General features: G+C 38.3%; 1 protein-coding gene across 6 annotated transcripts in view; it reads left to right on the top strand.

Annotated features, from left to right (window-relative positions):
- The window catches only part of RSRC1 (arginine and serine rich coiled-coil 1), a 145,184-nt gene that overhangs the window by 47,867 nt on the left and 73,509 nt on the right, over positions 1–23,808 (top strand). For all 6 annotated transcript variants that reach the window (XM_083848076.1, XM_083848072.1, XM_083848074.1 and 3 more), the window contains one exon: positions 19,886–19,922. In XM_083848076.1, the coding sequence (XP_083704202.1) occupies positions 19,886–19,922 (37 nt within the window). The remainder of the gene's footprint in view (positions 1–19,885; positions 19,923–23,808) is intronic.

The raw sequence follows: 23,808 nt of genomic DNA, 5'->3' as shown, positions 1-23,808 counted from the left end.
TGCGCTGGGCAAGGTGCTCTTACGCAGTGGCCGTCAGCCCTTCATTCCCTGTCCTTCCTCTTCTTGTGTCCCCCACTGGATGTGGAGGCAAGAGCTGCGTTTGGAGATCTGCCTGGTCTTTTTGTTACTGCGGGAGTCTTAGCCTCAGTTACTAAATAAAATAGAAGAAAACCAAAAAATAGAGTTCTACAGTGTTCTTCGCTTCAAGGCAGGGCTTGTGGCCTGTTAAACATTCAGTCTGTGTTGCTAAAGAGACCTCAAGGTCACAGGTACGTGTTTTGGGAAGTTCACAATTTATTTGTTATTTATTTCATTATTTTAAATGGTAATCCTTTGCATTATTGTTTCTCCTAACCTGCAAGCGAAACGGGAACGCTCAACCATTTGGATGCTTCTGTTTCCTTCGTTGCCGTTATTCGCCTGCTGCCGTAGGAGAGGGCCTGAAGCAGCAGCTGCTTGCAGAGGGGAAAGGCCTAAAGCATCAGGCACTTGGGATCCCTTGCAATCGAGCCTGAAAGTGTCACGAGCTAATTTCTGTGTGCATATATTCCAGATGATGCCGCCAGTGACCTGTCCTTGGTGGGTGACCTCCTGTCAGGATCCAGGACGGTGTAAGAGCTGGTAGGGTAATTCTCCTTGGATGAGTTGAGTTGGGCACCGCTAGGGATGAAAGCAGAGCATGTTTTTCTACTTTAACACCATTACACTAGAATAAGTTTCTGTTAAAGTGGGGAGGTTTTCAGGCCTTCCAGTAGAGGAGACTGCCCAACGCAAATCTTCCATTTGAGCCTATCTGCTGAATTTCTCCAGGTCTAATTCCAGTCAGAGAGATCATAATACAGCACGTGCACAAGCTCTTAATGACTCTTCCAGTCTTGGAATAAAACATCTTCAGTTCTGCAGCAGAATCCACCAGCACTTAGAGTGTATTATCTCCAGCCTGCACCCCATTTTACTGTGACGATACTTCAGCATCGTGTTGGTTTTATTCCCTTTTTTTCATAGGTTATGGCAGCCCTAGCAATAACCTAGTGAACTGAAGTTTTTCTGGAGGAAAAAGATCTTGGAATCGTTTCCATTTCAGGTCATGATTTATGCATTATTTATAATGTTGAAAGCAACATCTTTAAAGATCCATGAAGGACAAGGCTGGGAAGTGCTTTGAGTGACTTTCAGGGTAGAAATGGAAAGACCCAGAGGAAGCATGTTAGATGTCCTGGTGATTCTCCTGGATTCTGACTTGCTCTTCATCTGCTTCCAGCTGCTGAAGTTCTCATAAGACAAGGCCTATTTAATGGTGAGTTATGGTGGGATTTTTTTTTTTCCTAGACTGAAATCGGAAAAAGCAAGATCAGTATATTTTCTCAAAATGGATTAAGGAATTGATCAGGAAGGTCTGACTATTCTGCTCCAATCAGAATCTCTTAAGGCTACTTAATGGGATCACACTGTCAAAGAGAGAAAAGGTTTTTTTCCTATTGATTCTTGTCAGGTGGGTATTGCTCTGTGCTTTGAAAAATATTAAAGAAATACATACAATGTAATAGGACAATGTTTATCAGAGTAGGATTGGAAAATGCTTCCAATGCTCAGCTTCTGAGGAGGGCAGGAGTGATAGGGCTTGTAAAAAAAAAAAAAAAAAAAAAAATCTTGGTTTTGTTCTGTAATTTTCTTGGTTTGAAATTCTAGATAGCACTGTAGCATTAGTTTCTACTTGTAATTAATTTCTGGCTGTTCCTCTGTAAGTCAGGATGTTCTGTGAACATGAAGATGGAGTAGAAGGTAGGGGCTTATATGTAGTGGAAGACATTAAATCTTACTTAAAAGGTCAAGATATGTTTTGTATAGATGAGGACAAAAGAGTCAAATCCACCAATTAATTTGTTTAAAAAAACAAAATAAGCTTTAAGCTCCAGAGCTTGTTGAAAGTGACTTCCATTAACTTTAAAGGTTATAAAATACATCTCTCCTTTTGAGAAATAGCTGTACCAAGATTAATGGGAAACACTGAAGGTTTTGCTCAGTTATTTTCAATAAAGTACAGAATAAAGCACAATTTAAAAATGAGAAAACATCACAGAAGCGTTATGCTGAAAGTTCCGCACTGCGGCATGTTAAGAACTTGAAAATGTTTTTCTCTTCCCATCTACTTTTCTCTGTTGTTTCTCCTTTCCCATTCCGTACAAGTCTGGACTGAGATATTCTAGCTTTCACTGCGGCATTTAAGCTCTTGCTGCTTGGCAGCCTCTCCTTGCAATGCAAAGCCTACCTTCCATTCCTTTTCACTGGTGGGCAGGTACAGAGAGGAAGGGAAGGAGAAAAGAACATGGGGAACAGGAAATGTGCACTCCATCTACCAGGAGTAACTCGAATCTTTTTGTATTTTAATAAATGTGCTAGGTTTTTTTCTGTTTTTTTTTTTCTTTTTATTTTTAAAGCATTTATGCTCTAATAACTGAAATAATTGATGTTAGATGTTTAGATCTAGATGGTAGATGCTTGGAATTGTATGTTTGTGTAGTTGTCCACTTGACTCCAGTGAGCGACAGGCACCGAGTGTCTTTTCTGCAGCTCTTTTGTGCTCTTTGGGATATTTGTGAGACTGAAGGCATTTCTGCAGTGAACAGTCCTGTTACAGCGGATGGTCTTTGCTTACTGTCTCTTCCTAAGGTTAAGTTGCAAATTCCATTACAGAAAAACTCAATGTTTATGTAACTGGTAATTGTATTAGCAAACACAAAAAAAAATCCACGTTATCATAGGATTTTTTTTTTTGAGAAAGCAAAGCAATCCAGTGAGAAAATTAAGAAAACAGGAACAACTTCTCATGCTCTCTTCTCTGTATCAAACCATTTTTACCAACTGTTTTTATCCAACCCATAGAAAACACTTAGAGAATACAGTGTTTAGTTTTTCTTCAAGTTAGTGAGAAATTTAAAGAATGAGATTCAAATAAGATTCTCTTGAAACAGATTTTCTCACAAGTTGAAGTGGGATGGGTATTGTTCCACGTCTGTGGCATAAAGGAGGTGAGCGTTATGTTCAGTTTTGTCAACGTCAAGGCAGATTCTCGCGAGGTGAGCGAGGAGGTGGAAGCATCTTGCTGCTTCTCCTGCACAGCACGTGGGCTGGGAAGGAGCAGAAACCGAGCAGTGAGGCTTCGATGGGAAATAAACCCAAAGATGCGATGCAGAGACTGCATGGTAGTCTGCTATATCTTGATAAGGTGTTGTGGATAAGGGTTATTTAATCACAGTATATACAATATTTAAAAAAAAAAAAAAAAGAAATTTTCCTCCAGCCATGAGTGGGTTACACCTGACTTGGACACATGGTCCTTGCAGACCTGTCCTTGTATAGCCTGCTAAGAGAACCATGCTGCAGGGGAAGACTTCTCTTGTGGTCACCAAAGCATGTTAAACATGTTCATGTATGAATAATCCCTACGGGAGCACTTTTTTTTCAGTCAGTGTGGGAATAGACGTTATGTGAACATGTGATCTACTTTTAGCATGGCAATTTTCACACGTGATGCCAGTGATATTTATTTCTGCCAGGCAAAATGCGTTCAGTTTTATATGCAACATCATGCTTTCTGTTTCCTGGTCTGCCTTTAATCTAGGACTGTGTTTATGTAATGCAATAGAAATGTTGCTAACATGATTATACTTTTATATCTTATTAGCTCAAATACTGAGTACAATAAAATGGAAAACTGTTTAAATTTTATGTTTAAGTGCTTGAGATAAGAGCTCTTGTAAATGAAATGTGATTACATTTCTGTAATAGATCTTCTCTGTCTCTTAGTACTTTGTTTAGCTATGTAATTCTATTGGGATTGCTGTTTGGAAGTTTGACTTTTAGCAATATCCATGTAAAATGCTCACACAAATAAACAATGAGCACCAATCTGTTGAAAACTCAGTATCTCCTGTCTGAAAAAGAAAATCGTTGCTAGATAGTTTTCTTTGTGATAACCAATTTGAATTAATTCCCTAACATCACCTTGAATTTCCATCTGTGTAACCCTGATGTTCTTAAGCGTTTTACATTTACCTAATGCTCTGGGCTATTTTCACTTAGCATGTATGGAAAACTGTGACTATCTTAAAACTGGAGATGATATGAATAACAATTGTTTGCTGATCTTACCCTGTATCTCCCTGGATAACCTGCAGTCTGCAAAGGCTGAGTAAGTGGCAGATAGCTTTTGTCATCTCTTATCCGGGCTGTACACTTGTAAGGAAGAGCAGGGATAATCGCCTAAATCTAATTAGGGGTTAAAAGAGGCCATGACTGTGATGTGGCAGTGAGACACCTTACTGTATCAATCCTGTTTGCATTAGAAAAATAAGGTTGTCATATTGATTATTCAAATTAGCTTATATTGGCCATGGCTCAATGGCGTGTATCGCAGCTGAAGCACTTGAAGGTCCCAGCTTTTCAGAGAAGACCTATGCTTATAGCATATATTATGTGGTGTCTTGTTTGCTAATTTAGGGGGTTTAAAACTAAGACTGAGGGAGTTTTATCATGAGAATTAAAGGTTTAAGTGACCATCAGAAAATGAATTTGCGCTTTCATGTGTGATATTTGTGATTGCTGAAAGCTATTAAATGAAGGCCAATAAATTTGCTTTAGATCTTTTATGGAAAAGTCAGTATTGGAGTTAACAGATCTTGCAGTATTATGTTTGTGCACTAATTGATGTTTAGTTCAAAGTCGAATGGAGCTAAAAGAGTGAAGTAATTGCATTCAGATCAATTCCATGTTCAAGGGATAGTGAATTCCCTTGGCTGTAACTTTGGGGTCTGTGTTTTAATTTAAGAATCTACCTGGTGCTGGGCTATTACAGTATTCTGAAATATTTCTCAGCGCTTGGCTTTTTGTCATTCAGCAATCACATCTGCTGACATCCTGCTAGGGTATGGATGCTCTGGAGAGTGCTAATTTCAGCCTTCCTCGTTAGTCGTGATGAATGACGTAAGTGCCATACACAGAAGAGGCAAAGGGAAGGCATGTAAGAATTCCAGTTTTATGCTTTTGTACACCAGGCAATATGTGCTAGGGTATGTCATGTGTGTAGGGACTGGACATTGTACCGCTAACTTTTGTGTTGGTTTGTGCAATGGACATTATTATAGATGTACAAGAAAAAGAGCACATCTTAAATTCCAGAAATCAGGCGGTTTGCAAATGTTTGTCCATGACTGAAAGGATTCGCCCCATTTTCTGTGCAGGTTAAACGTTTTTGTTCACCCTAGGTGTTGATTGCGCTACATTTCTTTCTGGTTTTAGACAAAAATATGCGTAGTTAATTACTTTTCCCTCTGATGCATGTAAGTACAAGGTTTTCAACTTTATTTTTAAATTTCTTCAGTTGATTTTCCATTTCAGTTGATTTTTCCATTTTCTTTTGTTTATATTACCTGCTGTTGGTATCGGTGTGCCAGTTACCTGTGCAAGTGCGAACCCTGTAGGCTGATCTGGTTGACTAAAAGCCACAATGACCAGAGGAAGGAGGTGTATATATATATGTGTGTGTGTGTGTGTGTGTATATATATATATATATATATGCTGTGAGAACAACATATTGAATTGTTTTTAAAAATTATTCTGTGCAAATGTTCACATAACTCTCCAATATCTTGCTTGAACAGAAAGCTAAGTAGGTGGCTTATCCTGTCGTGCCATTGTGTTGAAGTCCACTCAGCTCTGACCATTGTTTCATGAGTGTGCTTGATTGCTTGGAGTGGTTCCAGTTTCAGTTTCTGGGGACGTTGGGTATTGGCACTTCTGTGCAAGACATAGCAATTTTGTTTATTGTGATTGCAACTTTCAGCCAAAACTGAAAACCTAGGAAAAGAGCCAATATACTAGATTTTTTTTTTTCAGCAATTTCAGTATGCTGTTTCTGTAGATCAGTACATCAGACTGCTCAGTCATTCCGTATTCTAAATTTGGTGTAAGGGCTTTTGTCTTAAGCCGGAATTGAGACTCTTTCAGAGGTCAGATACTCCACTGGTTATTTAACTGGTTAAATTTGCAAAGCAGAACTTTTATCATATAAAGGTCTGCAGAGGTGAAGTACTTTGGTTCTATGGCCAGAAGATTTCTATGGTCAGAGAACACGGAGCATGTATTCACACATGGCTTTATTGCTTGCTTGAAGATCTTTGATAGGAACGTCAGTGTTACTGCATTTCTAATTACAGCATTACATATTCTAATAAAACTTCAGCATGAAAATACTTACCAAAGACATCACATTAGTAAAGTATTGCAGGAATCTTTAGGGTAGTGATGACATGCAATGTGTTTTGTAGCAACAAGGAAAGCAGGAATCCCTGAAATTCAGAAAGTTTTGGAAACGGCTTCTGGATAAATGGTTTGTGTTGGTGTGCCATGACATCACAAATAAGGTTGTTTTGTACTGGTAAAATATTCATTAAAAGCATGAAATAAGACAAATATGAACAGCATTATGAAGAAGTAGAGAAAAATCCTTAGTTGCAGTAGTAAAAAATTTCTGTCAGCGAAGGTATCTGCTCTTGCTTTGAAAGAATACAAAGGCTTGGATCTCGCGCAAGGGCAGCCAGCTCTGAGATGTCTGAGGCCACCACCCGGAGCTCACTTTGCTGTAAAGATTATTAATCTAGAAATATATTAAGCTAAAAGTGCAGGATTAAGGTCTTCTATGGACAAACAGCCACCTCCAACTCGCTCCCCCAGAGAAGACGAGAACGGTGTTGCTGAAAGCTTAAAGCGGGCTTTGTCAGCACCCTGACTTGGTGATGTGTAGCTGCTGTCTGTTAGTTAGGTTTGTTAACTTGAGGTTATTTTATTTTTGCGGGTTTTTTTTGAAGGTTAGAAATGCCTTTCATCAGGAGTGCTCACTCAGTTTGTCAGCAAGATCATCCACATTGCCAGGTCTTCCTGTAGGGGCTGTGATCCCCCTGAAACCCCTGCTGCTGCAGGATCTGACTGCTAATTTGTTCGTAAGTCGTTTATGTAGAAGGCCTTACCTCTGCGCTCCTTTTCAGAATATTTGAAGTTACAATAGGAAGTGCTGGTTTTAATATCTAAGCTCCAAATTGCTTAAGATCCAAGTTTCCTTAGAAACTGCCATGTTTATGGCGTTTAATTTTGTCAGGAATCTCTTGGCTTCATATTAGAAAAACAACCTTTGAGGGAAATCTTGGCTGTAGAACGAGACGTTTTATATTTTTTGTCTTTTCTGTCTAATTTTGGTCCACTTGGTGATAAATCAGTAGCTTGCAATACTAATTATTTTAATTTCATTGAAGGAATGCCAAAATACAAAATGCCCAGCAAGACTTCTGGTCCAGACCTTGGCTGGCCACTTTGCGGCGGTTTGCTCCGTCCTGCGAGGCCAGAGGTGCTGTTTCCACTGAGGGCCTTCCCTGTGAAGTGCTGCATGTGGCACACGCTGAATGAGATCGACGGTGTTCTGTTCTTTGATGCTAGTAAAAGGCTAAAAGCACATTAATGAAACCAGGCATTTTGGAGGGTAAGATGAATAAGACCCTTGTGATGTGGTAAAATAGAGAACACTTGGAGCGTGGTGCCTTGAGGAGGTTTGGGGCCAACCCAACCACCGTGAGGTGTTTAGATAACAGAACTCAACATGTTTTCTTCTTCTGAGATGTGAAATTTTCTACAAAAAATACAAATTATGATTTACTAGAACTTGCAGATCAAATAAACTTTCCTATGTACTTAACTCACCATGATGCTTTGGGCATCCAACTCTTGGCAGCGTCAGTGCTTTCAGCCCAGGCACAGCAATGTCCCGAACACATCCGTTAGTTTTTCTCTAGGAAGTAGACGTGTAATATGCACAAGACCAAAAGCAATTTCAGCATTGATTAATATTCTCAAATAATAACAGACTTGTAAATTATATAGTCAAAGACCATTACAAATGCCGGAGAACGAAATAACAAATAGCAAAATAGAGGCCTATTAGTGTTAGTTGTCTAGTTCTGCTGTTGAATTATCAGAGAGTTAATTGCTCTTGGAATCAGGCGGACTATTAGCCTTGGCAGTTAATTGAAGGAAATTAGCCTGTTCTCGGCAGGCTTGAAGTAGCTGCATCAGGTACAAATCCACTGTGACTGGTGCTGACAGGCAGGGTTCTTCACAGCTCTGAAGCACTTTATTCTCAAATACTGAAATATTATCTTCAAAATATCCTTCAAGTTCTTGTCCTTGCTATTACATGGATTTTAAAGTGCTTTTACAATCACTGGTGACTTGTTAGCATACATGGAGTCAGCGTTGTTTTGGACTGAATACTGTAAAAACAGTGTCAAAGGGGAAATGGCTGTAAATGGGGCTGGTTTAGTGATCTCTGTCGAGCTGCTCTTCGTGCAAGTCTTTTTCTTCATGAGCTTCAATTAACCGGAGTTTTTGGTTGTTTGGTTGTTTTTATTATTATTACCTTTCCATTAATTTTCAAGATGTGTGAGATTTGCAATCAGTTTTTATTTTTTCAATTTTGATGAAGTATGATCTATTCATTTGTGGCCAAGGAATTAATTTCCTATTGAGCTTGCACAGCTCATGCTCAACCTTACAACTTCTGAAAGTTTGTCTTGCAACACAGTTCGACGTCGCCTGGCTTTCTCCTACAGCTCAGCACATGCTCAGACTGCTTGGGGTGCCCATCGTAGGCCAACAGGAGACTTTCAGAGGCTTTCTTTAGGGCTACGTTAAAGTGTAATAGAAACAAACTAATTGTGAAATACAGTTTGAAACTCAGGCCTCTTGTGACCAGAAGTGGTACAGGCCGTGTTAGCTGAAGTAGTTGGGGTGACAGAAACCAAGTATCTGAGATCAAGTAGTTCTGCTTTTCTTAAGATAAGAAAGTCTTCACCTCGTATAGGAGTGAGAACCTGTGGCCCACCTGACAGTGAAACGTACTCTGCATAGAATATATTCAGAATATGCCCCCGTGCTCATGAGGGAGATAAATTCAGGCCACATGAAAAGGACGAAATCAAACTGCGGGGACACAAAAAGAAATAGTGAGAAAGCATTTACAAATCGGATTTTTATACCTCCCAACAGTGATGCTTAAAAAAGCGTGAGGTTTTAGTGAGCTAAAATTGGATCGAGTGCCGTCACGAGCTGCAGAATTGCAGCAAAGTGGCACTTTGTGGGTCGCAGCGAGCTGACCGTGGCTGCAAAGTGCTGCGTGCGTCCTCCATAAGAACGGAAATGTGAAAACCTACCTTGTCTCAGCCTTTTGGCTTCGAGTGCATGAGGCCTAGGACTGTTGGCTCATCCTTGTCTTCTAATCCATGGAAACCAATCAGTTTTGAAGGCTAGAGACAAACACCTACCTTTCCTGAAAAATTACTGTGCCGCACATCTTAACTTTTCCTCTGAATGCTGTCTTTTCTTTTTTTTTTTTATCTGGTTGTTTTTGAACAGTAACGGGGTCAAACCACTGCTGGTTAGAGGGGAAGGAAAACAGAGAGGAGCAGATCACAGAATTCTGTGGCAGGCTCTTGTTTTGGGGGGGAATGAATTAGCCTTGCATAAAATTAGTGGGGGGACGACCTGCAGTTTAAAATCCATCTGTTCGCTTGTGTTCAAGTTGTGTTCTAAGAAAGAGCAATGTCTCGTGCTCTTTCAAGATCTTTCCAAAGTGTGTGAACTTTTAATTTATCCTTATTTGATGTTCTTTCTTTGCAAGGAATAGGGGCCATAGGGCCGTGAAAGGCCTGTGTTCTTGTGCGGCGTAAATCCAGGCACGGAGTTTTGGGTTTGTTGCAGTATTTCTTAACTATAAGAACACCTCTCCGTTCAGAAGCTCTGAAGAAATTTCTGAGGTGCAAAGAGCAAAGCCAAACTTGCGCCTCCACCATTAACTTGAGGTGTTCAGATTTCCCAGAACAGAAACATTTCCTGTAACAAAGCATTTGCACGGGGGGTGTAAGGAAAAAGTTGTCTGACTTGTAGTGATGGCGTATGAAGACGATCCAAAAAAGTTCCTTAAGGTATGCACATAGCATAGGAAGTGACTAAGAGATGGGTCCCTCAGCTTCAGGAAAAATATTTTTGGTTATTAAAAAAAATTAAGTAACCTGTATTTACAGATGGGTATTGGTTGTGAACTTGTTGGCATTGACTATGGGTAAGAGACCCAAGGCTGGACAAGCTTAATTCAGTAAAGATATTAAATATAGATATTAGTGTGTTTTTGTTGTTTTTGTTTAGTTGTTTATTTCCTGTGAACTGAGAGAAATAAGCATTATTTAAAAACAAAACAAAAAACTTAGTGATTTGTTTCTGAAGTTAGTATAGAAGATAGTCACTTTAAAATATTGAGTAATAGAATGCATATCTGTACAAAACAACCTTAACAGGCAGGTCGTATCTTATAGCGTGGGTTTGGAGCAATGAGCGAAAGCAGGAAGTTTTTTTGGTTTGTTTGTTTTTGAGATGAGTAGAAAGTTGTCGGCCAGCAAGTAAGTTTTAAATACTTAATATAGTTTTGGTTTTTTTAACCTAGAAGACCTCATCCATTTGGGATGAATGCATAATACAGAATCTTCAAAACCAAAGTATAAGTAATTATATGGACAAAATTCCATGTTAACTTGTTTCATAGGAAGAGTGCCCTTAATTGTTAACTTTATTTTTATTAAACATTTAATGAAAAACCTGCTTATTGTTTCCTTAAGCACAATTTTCATGAGCATTCACTACATTTTGTGCAGTTTATAATGAAGTTAAACAACGATGGATCTATTCAAATACGACGTGACTTCAGTGTGGTGTAGTGAGCTGTGCGTACTTGTAGCATTTACAAAAGATATTACAGAACTTGTTTAATGCGCAGAGATAGTATAAAAAAATGAAACGGGCTTGAGGTTTCCTTGTGTGGTGCTTTTTCTTTCCTTTTTTTTTTTTTTTTTTCTATCAGCAGACTGAGGGCCTGAAGGAATAGAGGAAGTGAATGGACACCAATGTATCCAAATATCTCATTTTGCCTAAAAGCAAGTGCCGGCAGATAAATGCCCATAAAGGGATTTCTTTCTTAAGCCCCATGGATTTTTTTTGCAACTTTTTGTGTGAGTTAGAAATGAAAACCATTCATCTAGTGCCCCAAAGAACGGCCTTATTGAATGGAATAACAGTGTAATGTACCATTGAAGGCAGGATTGAAAGTGATTATCTTGTTAACTCTTGACAGTTACCGCCAGCTTGAAATAGAACTGGCAGGCTTGATTTGCAAATGAATTAGAGCTTTTTCATTTTGTGCCAGGATCATCTTTTTATATTCTGATATGACAGATGCTATGTTCCATGCTTTTGTTTCTCTTCAGTTTTATACTTGCAAATAAAAAACAAAAGATTATGATAGTAATTTTATTTGCATCTTTTCTCTAGGAGTTTATTCTTTGTGTAGAAGTTTTTAATCTTATATTTTTCAAAAATTTGTTTAAGAATAGCATTGTTCCTGCAGAATAAAATTTCATTAGGTTAAGTACAGTAGTAATTGGGTGAATGAGGAGGATTTAGAAGCTTTCAGAAAATGGAAAATTGATTGTACTCAAATTGTTTTAGTGTTTAGAATGTTTAAATTTTCTCACTGCTTTACACTTAAATTTAATGTTCTTCAACACTGAGAGTTGAGTGCAGTTGAAGAAAATCTAACAGTTAAAATATTTATCCTTAAAGTATGCTAATAGAAATGCATGTGTAATTAGTTTCAGACTTAATGCTGATAAACTGTGTTTATATTCTGCAGTCATCCAAACACAGATGGTAAGGTGTTCAGTATGATAATTATTGTGCACTCTTTATATGTTCCTCATTAACCTGTAACACTCTTTACTAGTCCAGAGAGTTTTTACTATAGTTATGCTTACCAGCATTAAAACTTGCTCTGCTTTGTTTAATATTCAGTGCAGTGTTCTGTGCATTTACAGCGCTGTGCTTTTTGCTACTTTTGTAATCTGTTTTGTACTTTGAGACTAATTAGCAACAATTCCTACTACTACTAACGTCCATTAGTGAACTGTTTTCATACACTTTCACCTACAGGATGTGTTTTAATTGAATATCTACTAAATAATATTACAGAAAAGGTAAAGCAGGCCAAAGATGTCTAATTTATTTAAAACTACCAAATAATCTGGTGAACAGAGACAGTGATGCTCCAAAGTCTGAAGCTTAATTGCTCGTGTTTGCTGGGAATTCAAACCTTGATTAACAAGGTTTTACTCTTTGGGAAGGGAACCTTGTGCACTGAATAGGGAGAGGGGAAAAAAGACCAACAGCATCCAAACCAAAACAATCTCCCCCCCACATACATGTATAAAAACTCCAAGGACTTGCAAATTATGAGGTCCTTTGAATTTCCAGGTTTATCTGAGGAATTGCTTGAACTGGCAACTGGGATAAAGAAATCTGCTTTGATAGTTTATAAGATTTTTATATCTGATCTGAAGTCTTACTGAAACCAAACTGGGAGCTTTTTTGGGTAGTTATTTTGGCTCGCATTTATCTGTGAAATACTTACGGAGAAAAAGGCTTTTTTTGTAGGTTCTATTTGAAAATATTGATGCTATCAACGCTATATTTTGTTTTTTCTTCCTCTGTTTAGTTTCAGTGTTTATTTCAATTGCATAAAATCTTGAATTTTACTCTGTGAGACAGGGTTATATATATTTTCCCTCTTGAATATTTGATAAGGTCTCTTGGGTACTGATTTTTCTTTTCTCTAGGATAACATATTATGGAAATTGTTTCACCTTGTGTCCTATTTAAAGTCCCTGGTTTTAGCATGATTCAATTTAGCTTGCATTATATTCATCTGAGTTCTTCAGCAGTTCCAAGTTATTCTGTATGTGTTGGTGTGTGGGGGTGACTCCTGCTTTTCTTCCTGCTTTTGATAAGTGACCTTCATATGATCTTCTTGAATCTTTATTATATTTAAATTTATTAGTAATTGGCCAAACTTCTTACCATTTTTCCTGAGTGAAATAAATTCTTTGGTTGACTGGAGTGGGGAGCCACTGAGCACAATAACATCAGCTTTTGAAGCCCTTACACTTCAGGATCATTCCAGACCATTGGGTGTGATATTAAGTAAGAGCAAAACAACATTCATGCTTCTTCAAAAATATCATAGATGTCTTTTTCTAGCAGTCAGAGTGAAGGGCTTCCTAAGCATTCCCTCTTTTTGATGGGAGTTTACTGTGCACAAAAGACTTAGGAAGAGTAGCAGCAAGTTAATAGTTTAGCTATATCTCATCCTGTTGAACTCTCACATGCAAAAGAAAATTCTCAGTAATGTATTATGCTGCTTTTCCGAATGCTTGGTGCTGTCAGAATAACAGCCAGATTATTGCCCTATCTTTCCTCTCACCTGTACCCTCTGTTGATGTTGGCATTGCACTGCTAAATCATTTTCACTATTGTGTTTTTGTTTGGTTAGATCTTCCAGTAATGGAACAAAACAGAGTTTTTAGACTCAAGGAGCCACAGTTCTTAAATCCATTACAGCTGTCAAGGAATTCTCTTTGAGGTGAATGTAGTATGGATTCTTTTTAAACTTATTTAAGTACTAGATTTCAAGGATTTTGATTTTCATTACTGTGCTTCACAAGTGGTCATAAAGGTTTTGTATCTCAGAAGTGCCAACAGGACTTTTGTTTCATGCTGTATCATTTTCTTCTCTATTTTCAAGCACTTTGAGTGCATAAATAGATTATCTATTTAACTTTATCCTTTTTTTTTTTTAGTTCATAGGTTTAACTGGTCGTATTGTTTGGATATGCCATTTGGTTACTTTCAAAAAGTCAGGGTTTTTTTCTTCATCTTTATGTATGAGAGGCAGAAGGAAATGGCTTTCCTGTATGGTTTTCCCTTCTTGTCTTTTGTAATTTCCCTTTGACGTAATTTCCACTTAGGGCTACAAAAATACAAACCCTACTTTTCAGGATTTCTTTTATAACCCAGAAAATGTTAACTACTAGTGTTGAAGAGTGAAGTATTTGCTGGAGTTCTGTTTCTACGCGTTACGTAGCCTTTACTGGCAGTTCTGCCAGACCACTGGTGTGGTGTTGGACCAGCTTGTCACTGAAAGTCTGTAGGTCTGGATTTACCTATTCACTTGGGAGGATCAGCACTGTACTCTTAAAAATGGTATCGGAGGAGAGGACAGGCATACGGCTTAGTTTTTAAGTAACCTTTGTTGTGTCTTTCAAAGCCTACTGAAATAAGTATTTATGGTCTGTAGTCAGATTTGGAAACATCAGCCTATAATTTTACATAAAACGCAACAATACAAAACCTATAAAATTCAGTGGAATATGATGGGGGTATCAATTTCTAAAAACCACGTTCAGGACTCTGCAACAAGTACGTAGTACCTTCTGAACAGTCAGCATCCAAATGTGATAATCACATGTATTTGTTCTGGTTATTTCTGATAGTAGGCGGTTTTGTGTTGGGCTTTGTTTTTCTCCCTGTTCCAGGCTTTGATTTTTCTGGAATTGGACAAAGGCATGATCTGGCTATAACTGTTTTGCTCTTGATGTCTGGCATGTTTTGTGAGCTTGACAAAGTCTGTGAAGCTATTCCAGAACATTACCTGGTTTAAAACTTTGTGTAAATGCATCACTAAACAGTGATAAGGCCACAAGTGCGTTTCAGGCCGCCAACCAATTGAGTGTGTATGTGTGCACACAATGCCTTATTCCTAATATTCCTCCTGCTCTAATGTTTGATACTTGGAATACCTTCAATCTGATCATACAGGCCTTCAAGGCTGAGGAAATTAAATCCATCAAAGATTGAACATAAAATAAGCAGAATTGAGGGAGCAGCCCTCTGTCTTGGGATATCCCAGGGTAGAAGTAAACAGTGTGTAATCACATGGAAAACTAATTTTCTTCTTGCCAGGAATATGCAGTGCTCAGCTCTGGTCTGGGAAATCATGAGATTTCCATTGAAAGCCTTTGAAAAAAGGCTTTGAAAAAATTTCGGCCACTGAAAGGAACAGTCTTGTCACAGGTTAGTGGAGTTTTAGATGGGGGATTCGCACATTCTGAGAGAGAAAGGAAGTTGTTACCAGCTGCTGTTGCTGTTTGTTGGTTTAGTGTGTTCTGTTTCTTTGTGTTTTTTTTTTTTATGCAAGTGCTGGAATTTAGTCAGAACTTGGAGTATTAACAGTGATGCTATATTGACTTAGTAATCAGGGCTAGTGTAATAAATTCCGTAGCCAAATCTGTTTTACAGGGTGCTAAGTGTTCATTAGACTTCCAAGATTAGTTGGAAATTGACAGTTCGTTGATAGGAGAGGAGATGATGATGGTAACTAATGAGGTGAAGAGTAAAGGTAGGTGCAGGTTACAGTGGAGTAGGTAGTCAAGACTAGTTCGAGACACTCTTCTTGTATGCATGTCTGAAGCATTTAACATTGTTGGCTGCTGATGTTCATAAAGAAGCTCTGAAGACCTCTGAAGACTTCAGCTGTTTCTTTTGAGGTTGTTTATGTAGAATGCAAGTTGGGATTGATAACATGCAAAAGAAAAGTAGCAGATGCATGTGCTGCTCAGCGGAAGATCTGTAGGGAAGACCATTAAATGAGAGGAAGCAGTAGAAGCATGTTAACACAACGACAGAGAACGGCAAAACACAAGGTTATTTCAAGAAGACTATAAAGTTCTTCACTGAAGAGAAATATTGGGAGAAAAAAGGGATTTATTTAAAATGATACTTGACAGATTATTGAAAGCATTATGTGCTTGTTGAGTGATCCAACGGATTTTTAGAAGGGGGCTCCATCATAATTTTTTTACAACAATTTAGGACAATGTTGCCTGATCAACACTAGCGCTTTGTCATTCATGAAGAGAGGGATTAAAAGGCATTTATGAAAGAGTGTGGTGTAGCACGACCTGAACTGCTGCGTCTGACCTTGTTCTTTGCAGTTTGTAGTTAATATTGTGGAACTGGAGGGGATTCTGCCAAAGGCCTTGCTAATGATGAGGTGATTTATTTATTCATTTGTCTTCTGAAGAGCTAATTCAGATGTTAGGACTGCTTAGAGTGGCGTAGAGGCCACCAAGATGGTGAGAGCCCGGAGCACTTGCCCTGTGAGGGGACTGCAGGCCGCGGGCCGGGCACCTGGAGAAGAGATGGCTGCGAGGGCGCCTGGCAGCCGCCACCCGGGCTGAGGAGACGGAGCCAGGCTTTCTCAAGTCGTGTCTGGTGGGAGGAAGGAGAACCAGCACAGATGAAAAAAGAGACGTTTGAACTAGATAAAAGGAGAGGCCCTCCCAGCAGGGCCATGGAGTCAGTAAAATGGGCCTCAGAGTTGGCCCTGCCGTGAGCAGGTGGAAGGACTGCAGCCCTCCAGAGGCCCTGCTGCCGGGGCTGTCCTGTGACTAGGAATTACTCCAAAATATCCCCAGATACAGGTAATCCATAGAATTATCCTGTGACCTAGGGGTTCTAACCGAAAAACGATGGCAAAGGAAATCACTAACTATGAATACAAGGGAAGTCTTGAGAATGAGTTGATAACAACTTGAGAACTGAAGAATATGAACTGGTTTGTTTTCATGTTAAATAAATATTTTAAAAATTGCAGGATCCTTCTAGTTTGCTACTAATCTGAATAGCAGCACAGAGTAAACTCTGCTGTCATAATTATTTGTCAGTTTGTTGCTTTAAAGAATGTAACGCAGGCCTACTAATGAGCTCAATTGACTATTTTAGTGATAGCTAAAAATGTCTCTCCGAGATTTCTTTGGTTTTAAGCAGCCTCATAGTAGGAAAATAAATCACTGGCATTGTAGAATGATGTTAACAATACAGCTTTTTGAAGGTGCTTTGCTCCAAAGTGCTGTGTCTAAATGCACCCAGTGGTTGGTTTAGCTGTTGTGCAAAAACAAGCCTTAGTTCTGCAATTCCTGCGTGAAACTGTTATACATTTATTAGAAAGTTGGGAACTCTTAAATTATCTTAGAATAGCTAAAACTTGGGTGTTTTGGAGATACTGCATATTATTCAGTTTCCTTAATTAACAGTTAATTTCATATTTGAACCTACTATTATGAACATGAATAGATATGCAGGTCGAAATCAGGATTTTCAGCAAGCACGAGTGAATATTTTAGTTTAGTTTACTGTCAAAAGAACTAGTGCTAATAAGTTAACGCTATCCCAGTTAGTTACCTCCATTACAGTTTTAAGTAATCCAAAAGCTGCCTACACGTGCTTAATTGAATTTCTAATTAGTTGCAGGTCCCTCCTGGCGATGATTCGAATTTAGTGCAGTTGCAATTTTTTCCACTGCTGTTACCAAAACTTAACATTTGGATTAACCTGAATATTATGCTTACTGGTTTTAATATATTATTGTAAACTATGTGGATGTGAACTAGTAATTTACATCACAAATTCTTGACTATACTGGGGAAACATAATAACAGAGCTTCCGTGATGGAAAAAAAAAGTCAAAATTAAGCCAACTTTTACTTTAGTTTAGTAAAACTTTATCACCTGATAAAGAAAACTAAATTAACATAACTTTCTTACAGCCTTTCTTTCTAAGAGTACTATAATACTGGATGTGCATAAAGCTGTAACTACCTTTTATTTGTAGTGTTTTATGGCATTAATGATTGAAGTATTCAGTAAAAATTGAAGGTTCATTTATGCTTTGAAGCACATGGTGACTGAGCTGTATCAACAGTTGCGATTTTACATAAAGCAATATTTGAAATATAGTATTAACAAGAATCTTATTTGGGTAATTATTTTTAACTAGAAATAAAATGATGCCGTGGCTTCGCTAGGCGTCTTTGCTGATTGATGCATGGCAGCCTCTGGCTGGAAAGAGGTTTTCATTGAAAGTGACAGGTGCCACAAGGTTTATTTAGGACAACCTCAACCTTGTCCTGGTTAGTTTGATAATGTTTGCCTTATGTATGTTCAACCACTGCATTTCCTGCGTTAGAGCCTTGTGTTACACCAATATTACTATCTGTGCTGCCTCAACTACAAATTGGATGAACAGCCAGTGACACTTTTTCAATATTATTACATTAAACCAAGTGGATTTTGATTGATAACCTAATATTCAACTAATGCAAAACATCAATCATGGCAAGTATATTAATTATTTAATATTGCAGTCTAATTCAGAAATCGATGTGCTGCATGAGGGGAAGGGAAACTCACTGTTCCCAGAAGACTTAAGACAGGGAATGATTAAAAAAAACCCGCTGTACTCTTGTGTGTTAGTTCGATACAAATCTTTATTCATTTGCCAATAATCTCTTCGCATTTTCCACTTCAGGACCATTTTTATCAGTTTTGAGACCTATAATTGAATTAAGCCTGCTTTCAGCACAGGGCAGAAAGAGTTGCACCAGTATTGATGAAGTCATGACAGGGACAGCAGAGGAGACAGACCACTAAGTAGGGCAGGTTTTATACCACTGCTTGGGAGCTCCTAACATCAGCTTCTTGGATGCTTCCCAAGTAGTTAATTTCTTTAAGGCCATTTAGCACCTCAAAACAGATGTGAAAGACAGTTCCTTTTTAAATATTGTACAGACTGGACTGATCTTTTCTTGTTTAAAAATGCTAAATAACGGTGTAAGAAAAGTACATCTTTTCTGCTGGTTCATCCATGGTATATTCAAGTAGAGCAAAGTGTGTAGACTTTTTCAAAAGCTTTGAAAAATAAAAGCTTTTTACGTAAGAAGACTGAAGTACAGCACAGCAAGGCTGCAAAATGTGCCATCGAACATGGACTTACTCTGTATATAATAAAACTTAATATGCTTTAGCCCTTTTTTGTGTGTAACTTCATATTATGCTTTCCGTAACCCATACTATGTGTTAAAGAGATCAGAATTTCAGCCTTCCATGGTTTGCAGTCTCAGAGGACTATAGTTGTTTTTAATCCTGTGGCTTGATAGAGGTTAATAATTTCTTGAAAAAATAATATTATAAGTATAAAATCTGCATTACATTATACAGTTCAGTAACTGATTATTTGAAATACTTCTGGGGACAGTTTCTCCTTGTTTGGCATGGTTACAGCCCATCTTCCTCAAAAGATACCGTTACATTTTTGGAAGCAGATAGAAAGCAGAAGCCAGCTTCCTTTGTTTAGTAGCTTGGGACTTGGGGATTTAGGGGATTTATTATTTGTTTTTCTTTTTTTCTTGTTTTGTTCTTTTATTTTTGAAGTGGCAGAGCATAGACATCTAACACTTTTCAGGTAACTTTGTCAAACTGGGCAAACTGTTTGTGTTGGTCCAGGATGGCAAGCTTGCGCTGTATGCACGTAGCAAGATGTTTTAAGTTGCACCCTGAATTCTCTTTGCTTTTCCTTTTTTTTTTTGATAGTTTAGTCATTTTTTTCTCTTATCAGCTATCTTAATGCCACAATACTTCTCATTTTTGAGAAGTAACCACCAATTTTATTACTCTCACAAACTTTATTATTGAAGTAGTGAGAAAGCAGAACCATAAAGCCATTTAATGTGGATTTGATAAATACCACTGTCTTCTTTTAATAATTTCAATATTCAGTAGTGGGATAATTATATTTAATTTAATTTTATTTTTTTTAAATGAGTGTTCTCTTGCTTTGCTAAAGTTTATAGCAATTTTAAGGCAGGTAAAATTTAAGGTTCTAAATAATTCTGTAATTATGCACTTGAATAATCAATACTTGATAAATATTTTAATGATTAAGATATTAAAAATGAAAATTTTACTTGAAATTTCATGGCTTTGACATGTTTCTGAGTGAAACATAAATTGTTGTAGACAAGGGTTTAGCAACTATTTAGAACTTCTGTTCTTCTGTTACAGGGACCCTGGAAACATCAAAGCTGGATTAGAACATCTGGTAAGTTTTAATTTTCTCTTGAACATTTGCATCATCTTTGATATCTGCATTCCAAATGAACACTTTTGAATGAGCTTTGAATACCTTGAATTGAGAAAGTCAACCATTTCCCAGAGGGTCAGCTTACTGTTATAATGTGAAGGCACTTACATTTTCATTTATCTTACCATTTCAAGGGAATTTTAATTTTTTTAAATTACTTTTTTTGATGTAGAGATGAAATAAAATGGACTACAATCCTTGGATTGATGATTGCCTTAATTATAAACAAAAATTGTTTGGTGTAGGATTTTTGGCATATCCTGATCTGAAAACAACAAACTTGTGATAAAAAAAAAAAAAAGGAAAACACACACACAATCAAATATTGCATGCATAAATATGGTATGTTTTAGTAATTTGAAGTCTTTGAAAGAAGTGCACAGCTTTGTTTTTTCTGTTGTCTTTGCTTTATGAATAATGTATTAACTTAAATTCCATTCAGTGCTGCAGTATAAAATAATAATTGAGATGCAAAATATTTTTGGTTTAAGTAAACATATTCAAACCACAAGTGATGGCAAGACATACTTAGCATTAAAAACTAATCAGTTGATCAAAACTGGAAAAAAAAACAATATTGTCACAAGTCTGAAGCTCGTTGAGCTTAGACTGTTAGTATCAGCAATCATCTGAACATTAAGTAGTTCATCTAAACAGATTATTAAATCCCATTAAATCAAAATATTCACTATTAATGGCACGTATATTTCAATACCTCAGGAGAAGTGTTGAAATTCGTGTTTAATTTTTCATACAATATCTAAATAATATATACTGTTCTATACTGCTATTAAAATAAAATCTTATTGCAGTGTATTGCACAAGCATTTGAAAAACATTGCTTTTCTGTTGTTGCTTCCCATTTTGGGAATCACTTGGGAAATATGATTTGTAGGCGCTTGTATACCAATATCTTCTTGGAGTAACAGCAGGATGAAAACGATGTATATTCGGGCACAGTTGTCAGCAGTTTCCCTTTTATAATGGTGGCATATTAAATGTTCCATTGCAAACTAGTATTTTGAATCTCTAAGTGGAATAAATAGCAGAATGTTATGAATAGTTCTAAGAGCAGTCTTAAAATTAATCTTGTTTGCTAGTTTCATAGGTAGCTTGCATGCTAGTTGAATCTCTTAAATAAATTTTTTAAATGTTTCATTCCTCTGCTGGTGTCAGGTTGTTGTAATCTGATGGGTTCAGAGAATTTTTCTAATGCATTATAAAGATGCTGTAGTCTTGACAGATGACCATGACTGGTACTTTTTCTAAATTGGGAGTGCTGCAGTAGCTGAAGCTGCAGGTCTGATTTATAATGTCACCTCGAACCAGCAGGTTCAGAAGGAAGAGGCTCTATGGTTTTCCAGTAGCCTGGGCAGGGGATGGTGGACCAGGAAAATGTTCACTCGTGTTCAGAGCTTCTCTGGGATTTGGGGGGAAATGTACTGGGAAGAAGCTCTGCAGAGTAATGAAACCTGAAGTTCTTTGACATGGTAACTCACTGTGTGTTTGAATAATTTCATCTTCATGAAATACATTAGCTGCTTTGTATTTCTGTGAAAGATCTTTCAAAAACCTCCAGGTCCTTGAGACTTTTTTTTCCTTTTCCTTGTGATCTCAGAAAATCTGTCCTGGGAACGGGTGCTCAAGGAAATTAACAGTTTCCCAAGATACCCACAGATGGGAGAATTCATACTGGAAACTTTTATATCTCAGCGTTATGTCAGACAAGTTCACAAAGACCCTTTAAGCTCCAGTAAATTATAGGGATATTCCTCAGAAGAATTAAGCCATGATTGCTCTTGTTCTTCCGCTTTAAATTACTGCATGTCCAAATACCTGGAAAGAACTGGTTTTCCTCCCATTTCTCCAAAGTTGACAATGAGAAGAGTTTTCATATTGATTGGGCAATCTGCTATTTAATCCTTTATTTAAAATGGGATGTGTGTTCTCGTATTTATGGTTTATGGACACCTTTCACTCGACTGCAGCCAGTTATGCTGCCTATGTGTGCTTCAGGAGCAGCAGCAGTTCTGGTACCTAGCATCTCGCTGCACACATGACTGGTTTTCAAAAAATTGGCGGACATTTTACAAATTGTTATTTGGGAATACTTTCAGTGTAAAAACAAACACTTTCATAAAAAGCTAGTTTCTTTGTAGACCGGAGAACTTCACAGCAGGTTCATGTGGCTGTTCCTGTGTCGGTGCGTAAGGATGGGCAGGGCCCCCTGCCCCCAGCTCAGGCTGCCCAAATCCCCCCAGCCTGGCGTTGGGTGCTGCAGGTTCGGGGCAGCCCCGGCTCCTCGGGGCAGCCTGCGCCAGGACCTCGGCTCCCCGGTGGAGGATTCCTTCTGAGCACACCCTCCTGGGGGGGCTGCCCTGGGGGCTGCTACCAGGGGAAGGGTTGTCCTGTGGGGCTGCCTGAGCGTGCCTGGGGCGCAGCTGCTCTCCCTGGTGACTGCCAAGAGCTAAGTCTGCTCGGAACCATTTTATTTTATTTTATTTTATTTTACACTAGCTAAGAAAAAGAACTGCAAAGTTCTAAATACGGGAGAATTGGTCTTGTATTCCAAAAACTTAGGTTGTTGCTTGCTGAATTATATTTCAAATATATATATTATATAATTCCTTTTTATAGTAGCAAATTTTAACAAACTGTAGAAGCCTTGGAGTAGAAGGTTAACTGTTTGCAGCTCAGAGTAGGTCCGGCTTTCTGTTAGTAGCTCAACTAAAAATGAACGGTGGAGCCATAGTGCGGTTTCTTCAGCAGAGGGATCTTATTTGTGTCTTTTGTATAAGATTTCAAGGCAATAACCTGCTTGTCCTTGTGGTCAAGCAGCAGAGTCTGTCCATTTGAAATGATGGAGAGCAGCCTGTCATTAATAGCTTGTTTAGCCCATCAGCGGTCTGCGAGAATATAGTTATTGTCTGCCAGCCGTGCAGGCGCTGCGTGGCCGCGCGTTAATCAATAACCACCAGCAGGCGCGGGTGCAGCTCCGGCCAAGCCCCGGCCGTCGCATTACCACGCGAAGCTCTGCCCGTGGAGCTGCTGCAGGTCACCGATGACACGATCGGCTGGGTGACGTGACACAGGCGGTGTATGGGAAGGTCAGGAATTCATAACCAGCGCTGGTTAACCCCATCCAGTGGCTCTTTATGCAAATGTTTCTACCAAAGATCTCTTAAAAGACAAACAAACAACAAAGGAACCTTTATCCAGGAGGTGTTAATAACTACTCACTAGGTTTCACTATATTTTTGTTTCCTTGGAGCTCGGTTTCAGCAGTTCACTCTTTACTGATTGTCACTGGCCTAGTTTCAGAGTTGCGGTGATGACGGATGAATATCCCAACATGACTGCTGGGTAGCAGTGGCTAATAGAATTGTTGGCTTTCTAACGAGCTATAAAACCAAGCAGCCAACTATTAGGGTTCACAAACAATTAATTAACACTCGTAATAAGAGTAATTATGTTTATCTTAGTATCCTGGCAAAATTCCACGCTGGTCAATTATGTTCTGCAAGCCTGAGTTCTCCCTCATTGCAGACGTGTCGGGCTGACTGGATGCTGGTTTTCCTATTGAAATCAAATTTAATTTAAAAGAAGATTTTTCAGTAAACATTAAAAAATGCATTTCTTTCTCATATACTTTTTCATAAAGTGCTGATCATCAAAGTCTGAAGAAAAGTTCTCATTGGAAAACCACCCTGGTGTTCCTGGGGAGCTGTAATTTTCATGCCCCGTGGATGGATTTTCATGGATTTTTTTGCGTCGAGGCCGTAATGTTATTAGCTAGCATGGGGTTGCAGCATTGCATTCTCTGAAGATGCAAGTGCGTAACGGC

The sequence above is a fragment of the Anser anser genome, assembly GCF_964211835.1.
Source record: "Anser anser genome assembly, chromosome: 9".
In the NCBI taxonomy this organism is placed as follows: Eukaryota; Metazoa; Chordata; class Aves; order Anseriformes; family Anatidae; genus Anser; species Anser anser.
Note: the sequence above shows the minus strand (reverse complement) of the source record. Positions and strands in the feature narration are given on the sequence as shown.